Below are 21,521 nucleotides of genomic sequence, written 5' to 3'. Positions count from 1 at the left end.
AGGCATGCCTCATTGTTGTACTAATGTATCATATTTGCTTTCCCGTATGACAACACATTGTTTTCTGTTATGAATATAGGAATTGAACCAAAGTAATGTATTTTTGTGACAGCCCAACAGAGTAAATTTAATCTAAAAGAATTTAGAGGTCGACCAGATCAAAAGCCTCGGCCAAATCAATGAAAATTGCACCTGTTAATTGAATATCATTAGAAGCAGAGAAAATATTGTTTGTAAGTTTAAATAAAGCAATAGTTGTGTAATGATTTGATTGAAAGCCAAATTGAAAAGGTGATAAGTTATTATACTTATTGGGATTATATAGCAATTGATCATAAATTAGTTTTTCAAATATTTTTGCAGCAGAATAAATGACTGAAATTGGTCTATAGTTATTAAGTTCAAGTACATTGCACACTTTATGCAAGGGAGGGATATGTGAACATTTCCATATGGCAGGTATTTCACAAGTAGATAAAGATGTGTTAAAAAGATCACAAAGAGCATAAATGAGAATGTGGGACGATAATTTGAAAAAGTGGTTTCAATGGCATCTGACCCAGGACCACTACTCACTTTTACGTTATGGCATCCTGGACCTCGACAGGTGTTCATCTCCTGAAAGAGAAGGAGCTGTGACTAGACGGTACATTTTTAAAATCACCACCAATAGAAGGATCAGGCATTATTGCAGAACAGACCGAGGAGGAATGTTGATTAAATATATGAGTGACTAAAAGTGGATCATGTAGTATAACGTTGTTAAGTCTTATCCGTTTGGGTAAAGGTTCATCAGATGCATATAGTTTTGATTTTATTCCGGTTGTTTAGGATTTTTAGTCATGAACAAGAGATTCTTTGTAATAATTGGATGTAGCATTTCTGGTCATAGATTTGCTCACATTTCTCAACTACATGTACTTTTCCCAGTCAGCAGAATCATTGGACTCACAAAATGTGGTCCATGCATTATCGCTCTGCCTGAAAATACATATAACATCAGAAGTTATCCAGGGAAGATGCCTTCCCTTGATTTTGGTAGTTTTCAGGGGTGCATGTTTATCTATAACTTCATTAAATTCAGAATATAAAAAGTCCCAAGCATCATGAAAATTTCATATGCACTTTATTCCTTTCACAGGTAAACACTTTCTATTAATAGTAGCTCACAATCCAAATTTGATGTAAAGACTGTTGCCACGGCCATAGATTATCCTTTGTATTTATTCATAGAAATATTTTTGATCAGGAAATGAGGATCCAATTGCTTATCCACAATATGACCTTAGCCAGGACATGAGCTTGTATTTGCAATAATTTATACTGCATACATATTCACTCACTGATTTTATCAGACCGACACTCTTTGCTCTCTCTCTCTCTCTCTCTCTCTCTCTCTCTCTCTCTCTCTCTCTCTCTCTCTCTCTCTCTCTCTCTCTCTCTCTCTCTCCAACACACACACGTGCATTTGCAGACAGTCAGTTTCCGAAGTGCTTTGAGACGATGCGCTCCTCTGTGAAGGAGTTTTTGTGTTGGGACAAAAAAGAGAGGGAGCAATAGAGAGAGAACGAGGGATAACAGGAAAGTGGAGTGACAGAAACTATTACAGTAATTCGCCATGTCACTGCCTAGAGATATGCTCTCCATCACTCCCTCTTTTATCTGCTCCCTTGCTTCTGTCCCCTGCGTCTTCGGGGCTCTGTCTGCGGTGCATCCTCCCTTCGTCTTTCTTCTTTGCCTTGCCTCTCGTTATTGTGCTCATCTTACCTGTGTTATCTGGCTTTTCTGTTCAGTTTCTCCTCCTGTGTCCGTTCTTGTTTGAGTTTCACTTTGACTAGTTAGTCATTCACTTTGCAGTCGGTCACGGATTCACGCACTTGTTCACCTGCCCCCTTACTTTCTCACTAGCTCTCCTGCTAACTCACTCACCAACTTATTTATACACTTACCCTCTCACTGCTGATAACCCACTTTCTCAGTCATTCACGCGCCTGTCGTGTTGTGGAGCATTCAGTCAGCCAGCTGTTACCAACTCATGCAACCAACTACACAATTATTCACTCATTCACACAGGTATTAAAACATCCCTGTTGTATTTCATTCAAACATTAACTTACAGTAACAAATACAGAAGGCTAACTAAATCATTCATCCAGTTAGTTGTTTAGTCTATCAGCGTGCCATTCGCTTGCTGTTATTTCACTCACTGGGTCAGTCTGCCGTTCACTCGCCTTTTGTGTAAGTGTGCCACTCGGTGATTCTCTCAGCCAAGCATTAATGCACATTTTCTGTTTGCACCCTTATGTTATACGTATCTGTCTCTCTTTTTATGCTCTGCATGCGTCTAACCAGCCCCTATCTTCTCTCCTCAGATACATATGAAAATGGAAAGTATCTTCTGACCTCTTTCACAGCAGCACCTGTGAGTTCAAGGACCGACATTGTGTCAGCTCTACTTTCCTTTATTTTTCCTATTGGTACAGTGAAATCCCAAGAAAAACACCTTGCTTCATGTTGCAGGACTTTTGCAAGCAGATATTAAAGACTAACTGCTGGAAACGCTAAGCACAGAATTTATGTTGGTTTTAGTTTGAATTCATCTTTACCACCTTTTCCAAGACAAAAAGTTATCGAATTACTTTCTGACTTTGATATCAATATAGAGACACATTAATGGTTAGGTTAGTGGAAATGCTAAATGATGTTTTTGTTTTGTTTCAAGGGGAGGTTTTTAATGTGTTACTATGACCTCTGTAGAATCAAGATCTTTATTCGTGCAATTGTCATGCAAAAAAAAAAACAAAAAAAAAATTGAGTGAAAAATAAAGAATTATGAAAATCAATTTATGAGAAGGGAGGGTGTCTCCCAAACATATACACTGAACTAAACACAATGTTTTCCCCTTGTCACTTTTTTAATAGTAATTAATCCATGACACTTTGTTGTGAGCCAATTTATTTGGGCATACAATCATACTTGGTGCAGTTTTCTTATCTCCCCACTTAAATGGTATTAATGCATGATTCAGCACACTGGCAGAGGACATTTGGAGGTAACACTTTATTTGAAGGGGTGTGTATAAGATTGACATGACACCTATCTTGAATATGAAGCAGTCTTTATGAATGTTTATGACTGTTGTCATTAAGTGTCAATCAGTCAATTATGTCATTTTCAATGCAAGGTTGACATTTCTTGAGATGTCTGTTTTCAAGCTACAGACGTGTGAAATATATCAAATCAAGTGGCTTGGCCCCATTCAGGTTGCTACAACAAAGTTATCTCAAACAATATGAACTTCTTTTTTTGTGCATTTTCTGCCTTTGTTGGATAGTGGTAGTAGAGAGAGAGAGAGAGAGAGAGAGACAGGAAAGGCAGGGGAGAGAGAGGGGATGACATGCAGCAAAGGGCCCAGGCTGGATTCGAACCCAGGCCGCTGAGGTAAGGACTCAGCTTTATGTAGTATGCGCTCTACCAGGTGAGCCACTGGGGCGCCCCCAAAAACAGTATGGACTTTGCATAAAAATAACATAGTTTACCGAATGACACTTAATGACAACAGTCATAAACATTCATAAAGTTTCCTCCATGTTCATGACATATGTCATGTCATGGTTTTGACAGTGCACACCCCTTCAAATAAAGTGTGACCCATTTGGGTACGTCTCATTTATTTCAAAGTGACTAGTAATCTACATATGGAAGGTTAGAAGGAGAAAAGACACTGACTAAATGCTCGTCTGGCAAGTAGATTCACATGGCTTCCTTTGAGTTTTCAGGAAAAATAGTCCAATTTATTTGAATGGGTTTGAATTTTCATGTCACATGAATCCAGTAGTTCGTTTTGTCTCCAACCAAACAGCCATTATTTACAGGGCCACAGTTTCATCTCACTTCTTACAATACAGAAATTCTCAAATCACTGGTGCAAATGGGAATAACTCAGCCGTACTTGTTTCTAAGCCAAACACACACAAAAACAACACATTAGCGAAAACACACAAATACAGACACAAATATATCCATATGCACATGCATATATAGATAAATGCACATGGAGAATCCATAGCCAAACATCTGTAGCTATCCTCTGCCTACCATCAGGCTCATTCCAAAGCAATTTCACACGGCGATAAAGCAGATACACCGTCTGACAGCCAAAAGGCTACAGCCTGACAGCGAGTATGGGTGTGTGTTTGTGTGTCTGAATCTGGTTTTGTGTGTGTGTGTGTGTGTGTGTGTGGGAGAGGCAGATGTGAGAAGATGAGGATAAGTTGGGCAATGAGGCCAGTGCTGCCTGGCAGATTAGTGGATCGTATGCCATTTTGGATGGCTTTGTGAGCGTTTAAATTGGTGTGTGTGTGTGTGTGTGTGTGTGTGTGTGTGTGTGTGTGTGTGTGTGTGTGTGTGTGTGTGTGTGCGTGCGTGCGTGTGTGTGTGTGTGTGTGTGTGTGTGTGTGTGTGTGTGTGTGTGTGTGTGTGTGTGTGTGTGTGTTAGGGGTGGAGCCAAATCCAAATGTGGTGTTCGGTAAAGCACAAATAGTGGGTTTTTACGAATATTTATTTCTTACAAATATTTTTTTTTTGGTTCCCAAAAAAAAAAACACCACCCACGGTGATAAGCATTGGGGTAGGGTGCAATGCAGCAGGCAAAAGCAGGGACCGGGGCGGACTTCCAGTATCGCAGACTGGTCCAGGAGGACCAACTGGGAGGAGAACCCGGGGTAGACCCAGAACTCGCTGGAGGGACTACATGTCCATTCTGGCCTTGGAATGTCTTGGGATCCCCCAGGAGGAACTGGAGGCCGTTGCTGGGGAGAGGGACATCTGGAGTGCCCCACTTAGCTTGCTGCCACCGCGACCCGGCCCCGGAGAAGCGGCTGATGATGAGAGATGAGAGGCGGAGCGTTCTGTCTAAACAGCACAATAGGTTAACATGGACACCAAAAGGGAGCAGGCAGCATTAGGGTTTGGCCTACGGTTCTTCAGAGAGAACAGTTTTTATTTGTAAGGATTTTTTTGTTTGTTTATATTCTGTCCGCTTAGCGTCCTCCAATTAGGACGGGTGGTGTTGGGGTTCACCATGCTCACATAGGCGTTTATTAGTTTAGAGTTTATTGGTTTGCGTGTGGATTAGGAATTGAATGTTAATTTTAAAATTATTTTCTTTTCAATGACGCTTATGGTTATACATATTTGTTGCTGGTTTTATGAAAACCAAAATCCAATATTACATTTAAGTGTTTGTAATTTTTATAATCGCACACTTATTTTAACACTGTATCATAGAAATGTAATAAAAACAAAAACAGGATTGTTATGCCCATTTCTACTTTTATTCGAATACAAATACAAATAATGTTGCTGCCTCAACATATACAAATGCTGGGCTCTCTGCACATCCCCAGTGTGTGTGTGTCTTGAGTATCTATGTGTGTCTTTGTGTGTTCGCTACAAAGGTGAAGGCTATTCAGATTATTCGACTCTTCAGAGGTAGAATACCTGCTAAAAGAGATTTAAAGAATCAGAACATAGGCTGGTTGTAAAAACTAATGATATGCAGATATATACACAGATCTTAAATCTTATTCAGTGAAGTGATGGCACATGGAATTAAAACAAATGTAATTTAAGGTGGCACTTATAGCTCAGCTTAATGAAGCACATTATTTCATTATAACAAACAGACATCTTACGATCAAGCCTAGAGGCATACATTAGACATCCTGTCAAACTGCTAAAGACTCTATGGGGTAGAACAGAGAAATTATGATAGTTTTACAAGGTTGGCTGATTGATTGGTTAGTTGATTTGTTTTGTTGATTGGTTGGTTTGTTGGTTGGTTGGTTGGTTTGGTTTGGTTAGTCGGTTGGTTTTGTTGATTAGTTGGTTGGTTGGTTGGTTGGTTGGTTGGTTGGTTTGGTGGGTTTGTTGGTTGGTTGGTTTGGTTTGGTTTGGTTTGTTAATTGGTTGGTTGGTTGCTTTGGTGTGGTTTGGTTGGTTGGTTTGTTTTGTTGGTTTTGGTTGGTTTGTTGGTTGGTTGCTTTGATTTGTTGATTGGTTGGTTGGTTGGTTTGGTTTGGTTTGGTTGGTTGGTTGGTTGGTTGGTTGGTTGATTGGTTTGACAGATAGCCAGATTTTCCCTTTATACATTTTGAAACCAGTGCTCATTTTTCTCAGCTTCTGCCTGTCAAGACAGGTCATGTAAAGACATTTTATTTTCCTTTAAAGTGCAGCTTTTCAAACATCAGATAAAAAAAATTCTGAACTTTCACAGAGGCTGAAATATTTCTACTTAGATTATTTCAAGTGTTTATAGATGAACTTACAGTCACTGAAAGTGCAGTTCTGTTACTTACTTCATTTTAACGCAATATGATGTGGACCATTTTTGAACTAAATAAAAAATCCCCCAAAATTAACCCAGACAGTAAAGCATCTGCACACATAGACAAATCACATTTACATCTTTTTTCTCTTCTCACTCCTCCCTCTGTTGCTCTCCTTTTGCCTGCAGGGCTCCTTGTCTAGTCAGGTGATCCATAATGGCCTGGCTCAAGCTGACTGGCTTACCCTCGGTGTGGTAAAGGTGTGGGGGGCAGGCAGTGTCCCAATTCGGGAGGCGACCCTGACAGACTGGGCCGGGACACAACACTCTCTGAATGTCATAAGCTTTGACCAGGATACTCAGGTCAGATGATTTTCTGGACATTTATGTTTTATTTTGTATGTCTTTAATTTCATTTAACTATAATTGCAAAGCTACAATATGCAACTTTGGAGAGGTGAGTATGTGTGAGCTAGATTCTGAAAGAACACAACCAAAAAACCAAAAGAAATCCACCCCCACACTCGTTCTGCTTCCTCCTTCCCTCCTGTAAGCCCCCTTTCCAAACCAACTGCATGGACTTGCATGAATTTATCATCATAAATGGCATAACTTGTCATTGATGAATGTAAAAAAAATATACTATATAGATATCTTTTTCAGTGAATTTTTGAGTTTCACCACAATAGTTGTTGTGAAGCACTTTTATACTTATAGGTGAAATATTTATAAATACAAAGATCTTTATTTCCAAGGCAATGGCACTCAGTCTGTCTATACCAAAATCCATAGTAATGCCATGCAGAACGTATAATGTATCACAGTTGTTAATCTATGGATGTAAAACTGAATCTTTTAGTTAGATCAACATTGGGCCTCATTCATGAATTGGTGTCTAGATTCAAAGCTTACCCATGCGCCACGTCTTTACTATGACACAAGCTTGAGGGTTTAAACTCTACAAGTTTATAAGAAGTAATTTTTGCATAAGATCATTGCATAAATGAGGCCCATTGTTCCTGTGAGGTACTTTTCCTTTTTTTTTTTTTTTTTGGATTTTGCCCCCTTTGTCTCATCAATTGCACTTGGCCAATTACCCCTCTCTTCCGAGCCATCCCGGTCTCTGCTCCACCCCCTCTGCTGTTCAAGGGAGGGCTGCAGACTACCACATGTCTCCTCAAATATACACTGCTCAAAAAAATAAAGGGAACACCTAAAAACACAATATAGACCTCGATGAATGAAATATTTCAGCTGAAAATCTTTATTTATTACACAGAGGAATGTGTTTAGAGCAAAATAACCTAAGAATGATCAATGGAAATCAAAATCATTAGCCCATTAAGGTCTGGATTCAGAATCATACTCAAAATCAAAGTGGAAAATGAGAACATAGGCTGATCCAACTTCTGTGGAAATTCTTCAAGACGATTCAAAATGAGGCTCAGTAGTGTGTGTGGCCTCCACGTGCCTGTATGCACTCCCTACAATGTCTGGGCATGCTCCTGATGAGACGACGGATGGTCTCCTGAGGGATCTCCTCCCAGACCTGGATCAGGGCATCGGTCAACTCCTGGACAGTCTGTGGTGCGACATCGCGTTGGCGGATGGTACGAGACATGATGTCCCAGAGGTGCTCGATTGGATTCAGGTCTGGGGAACGTGCAGGCCAGTCCATAGCATCAATGCCCTCGACATACAGGAACTGCTGACACACTCTGGCCACATGAGGACGAGCATTGTCATGCATGAGCAGGAACCCAGGGCCCACTGCACCAGCATATGGTCTGACATTGGGTCTGAGGATCTCATCCCGGTACCTAATGGCAGTCATGGTACCTCTGGCTAGCACGTAGAGGTCTGTGCGGCCCTCCAAGGATATGCCTCCCCAGACCATCACTGACCCACCGCCAAACCGGTCATGCTGGAGGATGTTGCAGGCAGCAGAACGTTCTCCACAGCGTCTCCAGACTCTCTCACGTCTGTCACATGTGTTCAGTGTGAACCTGCTCTCATCTGTGAAGAGCACAGGGCGCCAATGGCGAATCTGCCAACCAAGATGTTCTCTGGCAAAGGTCAATCGGGCTGCACGGTGTTGGGCTGTGAGCACAGGCCCCAATTGTGGACGTCGGGCCCTCATACCATCCTCATGCATTCTGTTTCTCACTGTTTGAGCAGAAACCTGCACATTAGTGGCCTGTTGAAGGTCGTTTTGTAGGGCTCCGGCAGTGCTCCTCCTGTTCCTCCTTGCACAAAGGACCAGATAGCAGTCCTGCTGCGGGGTTGTTGTCCTCCTGCGGCCCCCTCCACGTCTCCTGGTGTACTGGCCTGTCTCCTGGTACTTCCTCCATGCTCTGGACACTGTGCTGGGAGACACATCAAATCTTCTTGCCACAGCACGCATTGATGTGCCATCCTGGATGAAGCTGCACTACCTGAGCAACTTCTGTAGGTTGCAGATACCGCCTCATGCCACCTCTAGTGGTGAGGGCACTAGCAAAATGAAAAACTAACCAAAGATCGGCCAGAAAAGATGAGGACAGGCAAATGGTCTGTGGCCACCACCTGCAAATCCATTCCTTTTATAGGGGTTGTCTTGCAAATTGTCTAATTTTCACCTGGTGGAAATTAGACAATTTACCAACAGGTGAAATTGATTCACAAATCAGTGTTGCTTCCTAACTGGACAGGTTGATATCTCAAAAGTGTGATTGACTTGGAGCTACATTGCATTGCTTATGTGTTCCCTTTATTTTTTTTGAGCAGTGTATGTGGGGTCGCCAGCCGTGTCTTTTCACCTGACAGTGAGGAGTTTCACCATGGGGACGTTGCGCGTGGGAGGATCACGCTATTCCCCCCAGTTCCCCCTCCCTCCTGAACAGGCAGCCTGACCAACCAGAGGAGGCGCTAGTGCAATGACCAGGAGACATACATTCATCCAGCTTTCCACCCGCAGACATGGCCAATTTTGCCTATAGAGACGCCCGACCAAGCTGGAGGAAACACAGGGACTCTAACTGGGATCCTCGTGTTGGTAGGCACTGGAATAGACTGCTACGCCACCCGGACACCCCATTATTCCTTCTCCTTCTAATAGCTTATAAGTTATAGATGAAGTAGATTTCTATATTCATATGGCCAAGTGAGAAATGCCTACTCCATCCTGAGAGAGCTGCCAAGCATGCAAGTTGAACTGCGTGCGCCAAGTTGATTGACAGCCAGGAGGTACGCCCTGTCTCCAAGAGCTTCTCTGACAGGGTAGAAAACTGGGGCTCACTGTCTGTGAATGTTCTCATTCATCCAGGTCATGGTTATCCAAAGGAATTGAATCGAGAGCAACTGGACTTGGTATGTATCGTCTTCACGGATATATACCAAGTCCAGTTGCACTCGATTCAATTCCTTTGGATGGGGCTCACTGATATACTGCTCCAGGAAACTCAAGCAAAGTAGACTGAGTCAGCGGGTCCGCAATACGATATGTTTTAGAGCAAAATTCGAACAAAAAAATCCTTATGTGCTGTAGCTTTAACCATAGATAAACACAATCTGTGTGTCATTTCAGACATATAGTTCCTGCTTTACCCTGGTGACCCAATAACACTTGGAAACTCTAACCATTCCCATGCATGAAAGCCTTATTCTACCAGAGTAGATCCCACTGGGAAGTGACAGTACAGAGACCCCAAGGCCATGTATGTAAAATGTATGCATGCCTACAGTAATTTACATATAATGCATTTTTATTTGGGGTCACTGTCACCTCTAGTGATGGCTATTACAAAAGAATCTCTAATGACTTGGAGAAATTTGACAAGTGTGTGTCTTTGGCTATGTGTACATGTTGTACTCTCAGAGCTGCAAAGATGAAGTCACTTCCATCACTTTAGAAGAAATAGGAAAGGATCATTAATGTACTATGTGTGCTTTTTGTATTGATATATTTACATAGTTCTGTTTGTGCAGCACATGGTATGTTTATATACTGGGGCTCCATACACCTCTTCATTTGTCATGTTGCCCCTCGAGTGTGCACACTGTATAAACATGCCAAAGCATTTGGCTTTCAGCTTGAGTTAGTCTTTTCCTGCCACTCACAGCAACAAAAGGCCTCCGGTTCACAGTGTAAACCCTGATCTACCATTCTTTGTCTTCTAATAGCTGTAATTACACAGCGTGCTCCCTGACACTGTTGTTCTCAAATAAATATGAGTAACAGCAAGAGGGACTCGGGACAGCAACTCGAAAGGTGCTCATCTAAAGTAATTTTCTCATCCTCACCGCTTTGTCATCTGCTACGATGACAAAGTGGAAAGCAGTGTGATGTGAATTTGATAATAGGTTTTCACCTTCCCTAGGCCTTTGAACCGTGTGAAGGTAGTATTTGTCCCTCGATGGCATCTGCCACTTGGCACTTTCAGTGTTATGTTCTACATGACAAAGGAGAGAAGGAAACCTCTTTAATAAATGTCGTTGAGAGGGTTGAATTTAGACGGTGGCATTCAGTGGCAAAGACAAAGTTTCCAGGAGTGGGATGGATGAATTGTATCGAGGGTGGGTTGGAGAGTGATGGGATGACAAAGAGGGGCAAGGGATATGGGGAAAATTCAAGGGATAAGGGCTACTGATGAAAAGGAATTTGGGGGGTGCCCCGGTGGCTCAACTGGTAGACTGCGTACCACTAAAAGCTGAGTCCTTACCGCAGGGGCCTGGGTTTGAATTTGGCCTGGGCCCTTTGCAGTATGTCATCCCTCTCTCTCTCTCCCCTGCCTTTCCTGTCTCGCTCTACTGTCACTGTTAAAAAAATAAAGTAGAAAATGCCTTAAAAAAAAAGGAATTTGGATTTAACAAGAGTTTTGGGCAACACAGTGGTGCAGTGGTTAGCGCGGTCACCTCACAGCAAGAAGGTCCTGAGCTCAAACCCCAGGGTAGTCCAACTTCAACTTCTTTTAGGCAGCAAGCCTGTGCACACTTTGGATCCCACACAATGATTTTTGTTTCACATAGATGTCCATATGAACATGCAGCTTTGCATTTCTACAGTAAGCATACCATTGCTGTAAGAGGATGAACAGGATATGGGCCCAAAAGTACAAAGGTCAGTCAGCAGATAGATAGATGGATGGATGGATGGATGGATGGTGGGTGGATGGATGGATGTATGATGATAGATAGATAGATAGATAGCTAGATAGACGGACGTAGTATGTGTGGTGTATATACAAACATATATGTATAAACATATATGTATAAACACACACACACACACACACACACACACACACACACATATATACGTATATATGCACATATCCCACCATACAGTTAAACATGGTTACGCAGGTACAAGCACATTAAATGTATGACATTTAATGAGACGTGGGAACATGCGTGCACAAGGACTTTCAGTGGGGTGTTTTGTTTTGAGCTGTAGAGGAAGAAGGGATGAAACTTCTGCCGAAGCAAGCTTCTCTCCAGGCCATGGACGTGTACCTATGGCGTAATCATCATAACCATTATCATAAACAAGTTAGTCATAACAATTATAGAGTAATGAAGGAAAACAAATACGACTTACCAGTGTAGGAGTGGGAATGAGATGGAAGAATGCCATGGTTGTGGGATAGAGTGGGAGTAGAGGGAGGAAAAGGAGAAGAGAGCAAAGAGGAGAGGAGGTTTCAAAAGACAGCATTTATTCCGTCTCCTCATTTGGCCTGTGTTGAAGTACGAACTACTCCTGTCGGGTTTGTGTATTTTATTCTTTGCACTTATCAGCAACATGAAACTGAGAGCTACAGGGACTACATAAATCATGAAATAGAGAGAAGGCCCCAAAGATTCATATTTATACTGCTCCAGGAGGGGACAGACGAAGAGATGAGAGAGGGAAGGGATGGAAGTAAGTCAGAAAGGCAGAAGGAATGTGTGTGTGTGTGTGTGTGTGTGTGTGTGTGTGTGTGTGTGTGTGTGTGTGTGTGTGTGTGTGTGTGTGTGTGTGTGTTTGAGAGAGAGAGAGAGAGAGAGAGAGAGAGAGAGAGAGAGAGAGAGAGAGAGAGAGAGAGAGAGATGAAAATAATATAAGGCAGGGAGAAAAAGCATAAGGGTGGAAAGAAGTGAGAGAATAAGCAAATAGGTAAAGAACATAGGGAAGGAAGGAGAGAGAGAGAGAGAGGGGGGATGAAGAAAAACACAGGTCATTGAGTGTAATAAGCAGTGCCTAAATGCAAGACAATCTATTATCTCCTTAAAGAGCACTGAAACATAATGTGTTTCATCCCGTCTCCACCCACTACAGATTTATTCTCCTTTAACATGATAAGTGGGCTAGCGAGTTGGAGGTAAAGAGGGTTAATTCAACATAGTCATTGCAATCCTGCCTCGAGGTGTTCAGTATTTCATCACTGATTGGGAAGCAGACAGAAGTCCAGCTGGGTGCGTTTTTAACCTATCAAGGTACAGAAAAGATTTTTCAGCCCTAAAAACAGGTGTATGATATTGAAACGCTGGCACTGAGACATTCGTACTCACAGTGCTAAAACCAAGGATCCACAACACCATACCTAGAATCCACAGTTCACACCATGACACTGACAAATGTCCTACTTGTTATAATGTACAAGTATATCAAAGTGTGTTGCTGACATTCTTTACTGTTTTGTAGGCAAACTAAGCCTCAGCAGATAACTGCTAGGACGTCCGGGTAGCATAGTGGTCTATTCCATTGCCTACCAACACGGGGATTGCCGGTTCGAATCCCCCCGTGTTACCCCCGACTTGGTTGGGCGTCCCTACAGACACAACTGGCCTTGTCTGCAGGTGGGAAACCGGATGTGGGTATGTGTTCTGGTTGCTGCACTAGCGCCTCCTCTGGTCAGTCGAGGTGCCTCTTTGGGGGGAGGGGGAACTGGGAGGAATAGCGTGATCCTGATCATTTATTCCTTCTAATCCAACCCTTTTACAACTGCTCCTCTGTTGCGCCCGATTACCGCCAGCACAGCATGTCCCGAAATGAGCAAAAATGTATTGGCCAAACCTTAGATCAACTTGCGCCATGAACTAGCGCCGGCCTTCGCTATGACCCGGAAAATAAAGCCCTCTGTTTTTTCCCCTAGCTTTTCAGAGAACAAATGCAAACAAAATCACTCTATCAGGTAAAGGGACCCAGAAAAAAAAATCTATGACAAAAGTTCTTTATCAGTTCTGATTCCTTCTCTCTCTCCCTCTAGGAGCTGATAATGGATGCAACTTCCAAGTCAGTTCGGGGGGATCAGCCATTCACCATAAAATGGAAAACATCCATTTGAGCAGAACAAAGCAGAACTAAGTATTTATCAATCATTTTCTACACCAGCTGTCATATATAGGTGGTAAAACCATGTACATTGTATAAAACATCCTTTTTTTCTGGTGCAGTAATCTATTTGTTATGGAAGGGTTAGGGTTGGGTTGGAACAATCTGATCTTACAGTTTATCAAGAACATGTACAAAACATATTTTCATGATCCGCCATTAACATTGTAAATAAAATCTCCTTCATAAATGGTTTCTTCTTATCTTTCCTGCTTACGTTTGAAAACGTTTCTTTTTAAATCAGTTGAACCCTAACTGTCCGGTTATTTGAGGCTACTCTCAGATACTTTTGTGCTGCATCCTGCAGGTCAGCTGTAATCCTCTCTGTGCATAACTCTAGTCCCCTGACTTCCGGTTTCTACTGCAGCGGTCATACCAGTTTCCTGTTGATTGGCGTGTGCTAATTATGAGGATGAGTATCCTCATTCTCATAATTGTGGACGTAACTTGATATGTACAACTTGAAACTTTTCACCCGTTTGCTGGTAGGTGCAGGTGAACGTTTGTCGACAATTCTGTGCATGTCGTTGACATTTATCCATGGTAAATCTTGCAGGCATCGCAAAAAAATATGCCATTGTCAATAGCACACGCCAACAAACAGGAAACTGGTATGGCCGCTGCAGTAGAAACCGGAAGTCAGTGGACTACAGTCATCCACAGAGCCGAGTCACTGAACAAGAATTCATTGAAATAATTTCAACAAATGTACATCTATGTGACGCTATACCTAGTAAAATAAAGATATGTCCTCCACAAGTACTTATCGAGCAAGGCCAATAAATGTGATCGTGGGATGCCCCGTCAGCCATCAGAAGAAGACTTGGTCCTAGACTGATCTCAGAATGAGGACATACTGTCAAAGGATCATGCTTGCTTAGGCCTCTGGGGATGGCGGTATTCCTGTGTTCTGCCATTAAGGCGCTTCCATAGGCAAACAACAGCTGTTTGCAATCAGTCAACAGGTGTTTAAAATAAAATGACAGCCACAGCTAATGACCAGTGTTTATGGCAGCGAGGCACGTTGGGAGGTACGACACACATCAGCTCAGCTCTGTGTAAGTGATGTGAGTTGCACGTGGCTGGGATTGATACCCTGAAGCACGCCAGGCCCCGAGAGAGATGTGCCTACTTACACAGAATGTTAAGAACTAAAACATTTACGAGTGTGACGGCAATATTAAATATGTGCGTGTGTGCGCGAGCGCCACAATTGTGTGCTTGCACGCTATGTACATATTTGTAGGTGTGTGTGTGTGTGTGTGTGTGTTATTGTTTGCATAATCAGCCTACGTGTATGTGTTTGTCGGTGTACTCGTTTTGTGAATTCAAGTGTGTACGTGTGAGTGAGCTCAACACTACATGCTAATTACGTCTCTCAGCTGCGGTGAGCTGTCTACCTGAGCTTCGTCACGTCCCATTACCCTCCCTTATAATGATCCAATCATCTATTATTCAGCCTGCGCTAAACATAATGATATCAATTTAGCCACGGGGACCTCAAATTGATTTTCACTCTAATCGGCAGTAAGGAGGGAAAAATGTACAGGTTTGGGGGGGGGTGTACACTGCTGAAATGTGTGTGTGTGGGGGGGGGGGTTAAAGTTTAGGTAGTAGTGTAGTAATGACTCATCCAAGTCTTCTGGTAATACTGCAGGAAACTGAAAATTTGGGTTTGACTTTGAAAACAAAGCGAGTGATCTGCAGGAGTGCCAGTGGGACTAAGTGAATGTGACTGAGCACTCTTCCCTGGATTCATACCCGAGTCATTGTGCTCTCAGTAAAATTGGCAACAAAAAAAAAAGGAGGGAAGAGAGTGGGATGGAGAAGATGAGTTTCTGTTTCCCATGAATCAAGTGGTTTGATTTTTCCCTTCCAAATTAATTTCCCCATGTCTTTCACGTGCCCAGCGTTGCCCCACTTTGTGACTTAGAGTCCATTCACACTACCGCAGACGCCTGGGTACACATTTGTTAACTGATGTGCTTACAAACGTGTGTGTGCGTGCGTGTGTGTGCGTGATTTAAAGTGGAAAATGTTGACAACGAAAACAGTGGGTGAAATCTACATTTCCTGCATCTCTCATTTTAATTTCTTCTACCTATAACACAGAAAACAAGAGCGTTCATGCATAAATCAGTGTACTTTCCCGGAAAGAAACTTTTCATAGTTTATCTTCATGTCATAATAAATATGGAAAATATCCTGCAAAAAGGTCCATTATTTCCACACCAAGACAAAAAGGTTGTCTAACACCGCACCACGTTCCCCGCTCACATTTTATTGTGCTTGGATCAATCTGTTGTTGTTTTTTTCCCTTCTTTTTTGTTCCCCTAACTTTCTGAAATAGGGCCCATCTTGCAAAGTGCCTTTGAGTAAGCTAAAATAACAATGTGCCTTTGTTACTGCGCTGACGGACGGACAGAAGTGTGCCGAAGATGAAGGGAGGAAAACAATGAGCTGAAACAACACGAGACAGAGCAGGAACACACTTTGATGACATCAAAGACGGGCAGACACGGTGGTTTGAGTGTGTGTGAGAGACAGAGACAGACAGACAGAGAGTTGTGTGTGTGTGTGTGTGTGTGTGTGAGAGAGAGAGAGACAGACAGACAGAGAGAGAGATTTGTGTGTGTGTGTGTGTGAGAGAGAGAGAGAGAGAGAGAGAGAGAGAGAGAGAGAGAGAGAGAGAGAGAGAGAGAGAGAGAGAGAGAGAGAGAGACAGACGGGAGAGAGAGATTTGTGTGTGTGTGTGTGTGTGTGTGTGTGTGTGTGTGTGTGTGTGTGTGTGTGTGTGTGTGTGTGTGTTAGAGAGAGACAGACAGACAGACAGACAGACGGAGAGATTTGTGTGTGTGTGTGTGTGTGGTTCCCCGGAAGACATTATTTTTCATCAGTGCGAGTCATTCAAACACAGCTCTGAGATGCTCCCTGCATAACGTGTGACAGAAAAGAAAACAATTTGAATAATATTATTTACTGTGTTTTGCCAAATTTACAATAAAAGTCTGGGTTCTGTTTGGCCCTCCATTGTATCTGGCTCCTGGTTATTAATAACACAAAAGATTTTGACCTTGCTTTCTTTTTCAACCCAGTTTCCACTTACTCAGGCTGTAAATTGTGATGTTCTAGGTTGTGATACTGCAGCGTCACCTTCACCAGCTGAGACACCGCTTCTTCTCATTCCCAAGCACACATGCAGGCAGTGCTTTGCCCCACCTTTATGAATGACCATGGGACGACTCCAGTGGGGTTACTTGAACTGATAAGTGAAATTATGTGTTTTTCAGGAATTCACCTGTTTTATTCATTTTGGTTGGTTTGTTGATATTTATGTACTGTTGTCTATTAAGCATTCGTAATATATTTTTACCAAGGGGGGGGGGCAGTGAGAGGTGGTTTTTAACAAATGAGATATTCAAAAAGGTCCCAAAATGTTACTGTTAAAAGCCTTTCCCAAAGTGACACTGGTGTCACTGTCTTAAGTAAACAAGTCACTTGCTGAGAGCTTACTTGAAGAAGAGAGTACAGCAAAAAACAAAAAGTGTGTGTGTGTGTGTGTGTGTGTGTGTGTGTGTGTGTGTGTGTGTGTGTGTGTGTGTGTGTGAAGGTTTGCCATAGTTAAAACAGCTGTTGTAGGTTTCATGTTAAACTGACCTCACTGATCCGGCAGGAGAGACATATCTTTCAAACGCAGATGTTGGATCTGAACTCACACATTCTTTCTATTTAACACACACAAAAAAAGCTATCAAATGATAAAGTCTTGTTAAATAATGGTTTTGTAAACATGTCTGGTTTTGGCAGTCAGTGCTTTGTTTTCTGCTCGAACACCCGTGCTGTTCTTCTGCATTGGATTTATCTTGCGAGGCAGTTGGAGTCTGCACTGACTTTAGCCAGAGCCCCTACATGATGTAGCATGGTATGTTTAAATCAACGTCTTCCAGCAGTCTCCCCAGTGCAGCGCTCCTCCTTGATGCCAGAGACAAAACCGGGCATTCTTCCACTGATATAACAAATTCCAGACCAAATTCATGCACTCAGGATATTTAGTTGAACATTTCACGTCCAAACAACTTTAATTTCAATCAGCAGAGACAAAGTGAATGAAGTAAAGATAATTATATATTATAACAGAAGATTTAGCGGAAATGAATACTTGTCAAGAAAGTCTTTGGCACTTATAGTCAACAGAAAGATTTTTTTTTTTAATTGAGGGGCATCAGCCCTGAGCAGCAGCATAATACATCCCCCAAAATATTGGGCACAAGCCCCAAGACAGCCTAGCGTATGCCCCCCAAAGAATATTTACTGACCAAGCCGGAATGAAAAAGGGCTTGATAATCACAACATAGATGGCATAATCTGCTAAGGGATGAAATGAAATAATGAGCAAGACACGGTAAAATTTGAGCTCAAGTGACAGAGTCCCATAAATGAATAGAGAGAAACAAAACGCAACCAGTAATGACTAGGTCAGCAATGGCATGAACTGCTAACAAGTTTGACCTTAGTCAGCAATGGCTGACGATCGGCAAGGACCTGGACAGCTAAACAGTTTTTTGAGCTAGCCAGCAGTGGTTAGAGATCAGCATGATCTTGCACTGAATGGGCCTTAGCCAGCAATGGCTAGTGTTCAGGAATGAAGACAGGCTTAGGCAGGAATAAGACACCGACGACCTGGAATTCAGTGACAATGGACTTGCCAAAAGAGGTCAGCAATGACCTACGCGGCACTTCCGGTCTATTTCCGCATTCAGGCCCTCCTGTGCTTTTCTTTTCCAGTGTAACGAGTAGCTACCTAGTTACCACAATTCAGGGAAAGGGTTTTCTTTGGTTGGCTTTTTGGCAATGAAGTGATGGGAACAAAGAAAGACGTTTTTCGGTGGTTTCTGCAAATTCAAAGCCTTCGATCACATCCGTGATTCGAAATCTGCTGTTGGTTTTCTGTGGGAGGAAACCGATGGAATGCAGGGACCCTGCCGTTTTGTGGCAGGTCGATGGGCAACACACTCTCTCTCCAACCACTCACTCAGGCGTTTCCGTGTATTAGTACAGCCACACCGCACAATGTGTCCCTCACCATTTTTTGATTTTATAATGTCAATTTTTAATGTTTAATGTTGTTGAAGATATCACAGATCTTGGCTTGCATGTTTACATCCGGCTACGGATGTTTAGACCTGAAGAACAATGCACCCACCCCAGCGCCCTAGGTAAGGGCGGGAAAACTCGTCTATAGGTGGGATAAAACACAGAACCACTTACCAGATAACCACCAGTTATATGCAATTGCTTACCATAAGCTATTAAGGTTTCAGTGATCGTTCAGCCTTAATGACTGCAGAAGCATAAGGTCCATCCGCCAGGTTGTTGAAGGGAAGCTGTTGATAGACCTTGCATGGCTGCAGAGATTGCTCCACTTATTCTAAACGAATGATCAGAATAACGCTTTGGGGATATGTTAAATCTTAGAAGAATCTGCTCAGGATGATAGCTCAACCCAGATTTGGAATGGGGTTGTTACCCGGGGTCAGAAAGAGAGGTGCACAAGGGTCAAAGAAAGGGCTGTTTTTCAAATATTTACATGTTTATTTAAAAGGACAGAACTGAGAATGAGTGTGAGCAATGATTACAGCGCAATCACCTCCAGCTTTAGGGTGTTTAAGGGACGACACTAAAGAAATGTGGGTGGAAATTTAAATCCGAAAGGGTAACATCTTTAGCAAGAGCAAATGAATTTGAAGAAGTGGTAAATTCACCACTCATTAAAAACTCATAAAAAGCCAATAAAAAGGAGCAATCCGAGAGTGAGTCGAGATAGGGAGAAAAATAACCATTTATCAATACTGATAGCATTTTATGCAAAATGGGAAGAATATTAGGGAGTTTATTATCAATGCTAGGGGGAGGCTTTCGAAATGCCTTTAAGTAACAGTTTAATGGCCGGAATGGAGACTAGGCAGGGGAAAGATGGATCAAAACATGTAGAATTAAACTTGATACCAGCAAGCAGACCTCTTATATGCTGTGGGTTAAAGTGATGCACATCCATGTAATGACAAATAAATGCACAGACAGCAATGATTGTAACAGGTTTTAGTGGCAGATTCAGAGAAATACAGAACATATGAAAGATGTCCGAGCAAAATCACTGGTTTTCAGGGTAGGAGCAGCAATAACTTTTCTCATATAAAACCTGGCAACTTCTAAACATGATTGCATATATATATATATATATATATATATATATATACACTACCGTTCAAAAGTTTGGGATCACCCAAACAATTTCGTGTTTTCCATGAAAAGTCACACTTATTCACCACCATATGTTGTGAAATGAATAGAAAATAGAGTCAAGACATTGACAAGGTTAGAAATAATGATTTGTATTTGAAATAAGATTTTTTTTACATCAAACTTTGCTTTCGTCAAAGAATCCTCCATTTGCAGCAATTACAGCATTGCAGACCTTTGGCATTCTAGCTGTTAATTTGTTGAGGTAATCTGGAGAAATTGCACCCCACGCTTCCAGAAGCAGCTCCCACAAATTGGATTGGTTGGATGGGCACTTCTTTGAGCAGATTGAGTTTCTGGAGCATCACATTTGTGGGGTCAATTAAACGCTCAAAATGGCCAGAAAAAGAGAACTTTCATCTGAAACTCGACAGTCTATTCTTGTTCTTAGAAATGAAGGCTATTCCATGCGAGAAATTGCTAAGAAATTGAAGATTTCCTACACCGGTGTGTACTACTCCCTTCAGAGGACAGCACAAACAGGCTCTAACAGGTACTATTTAATGAAGATGCCAGTTGGGGACCTGTGAGGCATCTGTTTCTCAAACTAGAGACTCTAATGTACTTATCTTCTTGCTCAGTTGTGCAACGCGGCCTCCCACTTCTTTTTCTACTCTGGTTAGAGCCTGTTTGCGCTGTCCTCTGAAGGGAGTAGTACACACCGGTGTAGGAAATCTTCAATTTCTTAGCAATTTCTCGCATGGAATAGCCTTCATTTCTAAGAACAAGAATAGACTGTCGAGTTTCAGATGAAAGTTCTCTTTTTCTGGCCATTTTGAGCGTTTAATTGACCCCACAAATGTGATGCTCCAGAAACTCAATCTGCTCAAAGAAGTGCCCATCCAACCAATCCAACTTGTGGGAGCTGCTTCTGGAAGCGTGGGGTGCAATTTCTCCAGATTACCTCAACAAATTAACAGCTAGAATGCCAAAGGTCTGCAATGCTGTAATTGCTGCAAATGGAGGATTCTTTGACGAAAGCAAAGTTTGATGTAAAAAAAATCTTATTTCAAATACAAATCACTATTTCTAACCTTGTCAATGTCTTGACTCTATTTTCTATTCATTTCACAACATATGGTGGTGAATAAGTGTGACTTTTCATGGAAAACACAAAATTGTTTGGGTGATCCCAAACTTTTGAACGGTAGTGTATATATATATATATATATATATATATATATATATATATATATATATATATATATATAATTTATTTATCTTTAAGGATTTTTCCTTTTTTTCCCTCCTTAATTGCATTTGGCCAATTACCCCACCTCTGAGCTGTCCCGGTCGGTGTTCCACCCCCTCTGCCGATCCGGGGAGGGCTGCAGACTACCACACGCCTCCTTGATACATATGGAGTCACCAGTCGCTTCTTTTCACCTGACAGTGAGGAGTTTCGCCAGGGAGATGTAGCGCCCCCCCCCAAAACAGGCGCCCTGACCGACCAAAGGAGGCGCTAGTGCAGCGACCAGGACACATACCTACATCCGGCTTCCCACCCGCAGACACAGCCAATTGTGTCTGTAGGGACGCCC

At 42.2% G+C, this 21,521-nt stretch overlaps 1 protein-coding gene across 1 annotated transcript in view; it reads left to right on the top strand.

Annotated features, from left to right (window-relative positions):
• The window catches only part of si (sucrase-isomaltase (alpha-glucosidase)), a 112,063-nt gene extending 98,207 nt beyond the window's left edge, over positions 1–13,856 (top strand). The window contains 3 exon segments of the mRNA XM_056283008.1: positions 2,373–2,422; positions 6,519–6,692; positions 13,556–13,856. Coding sequence (XP_056138983.1) covers positions 2,373–2,422; positions 6,519–6,692; positions 13,556–13,633 — 302 coding nt within the window. The 3' untranslated portion in view covers positions 13,634–13,856.
• Positions 13,857–21,521: the final 7,665 nt, after the last annotated feature.

The sequence above is a fragment of the Lampris incognitus genome, chromosome 7 (assembly GCF_029633865.1).
Source record: "Lampris incognitus isolate fLamInc1 chromosome 7, fLamInc1.hap2, whole genome shotgun sequence".
NCBI lineage: Eukaryota > Metazoa > Chordata > Actinopteri > Lampriformes > Lampridae > Lampris > Lampris incognitus.
The sequence above is the reverse complement of the archived record's forward strand: the minus strand, read 5'-3'. Positions and strand labels throughout refer to the sequence as shown.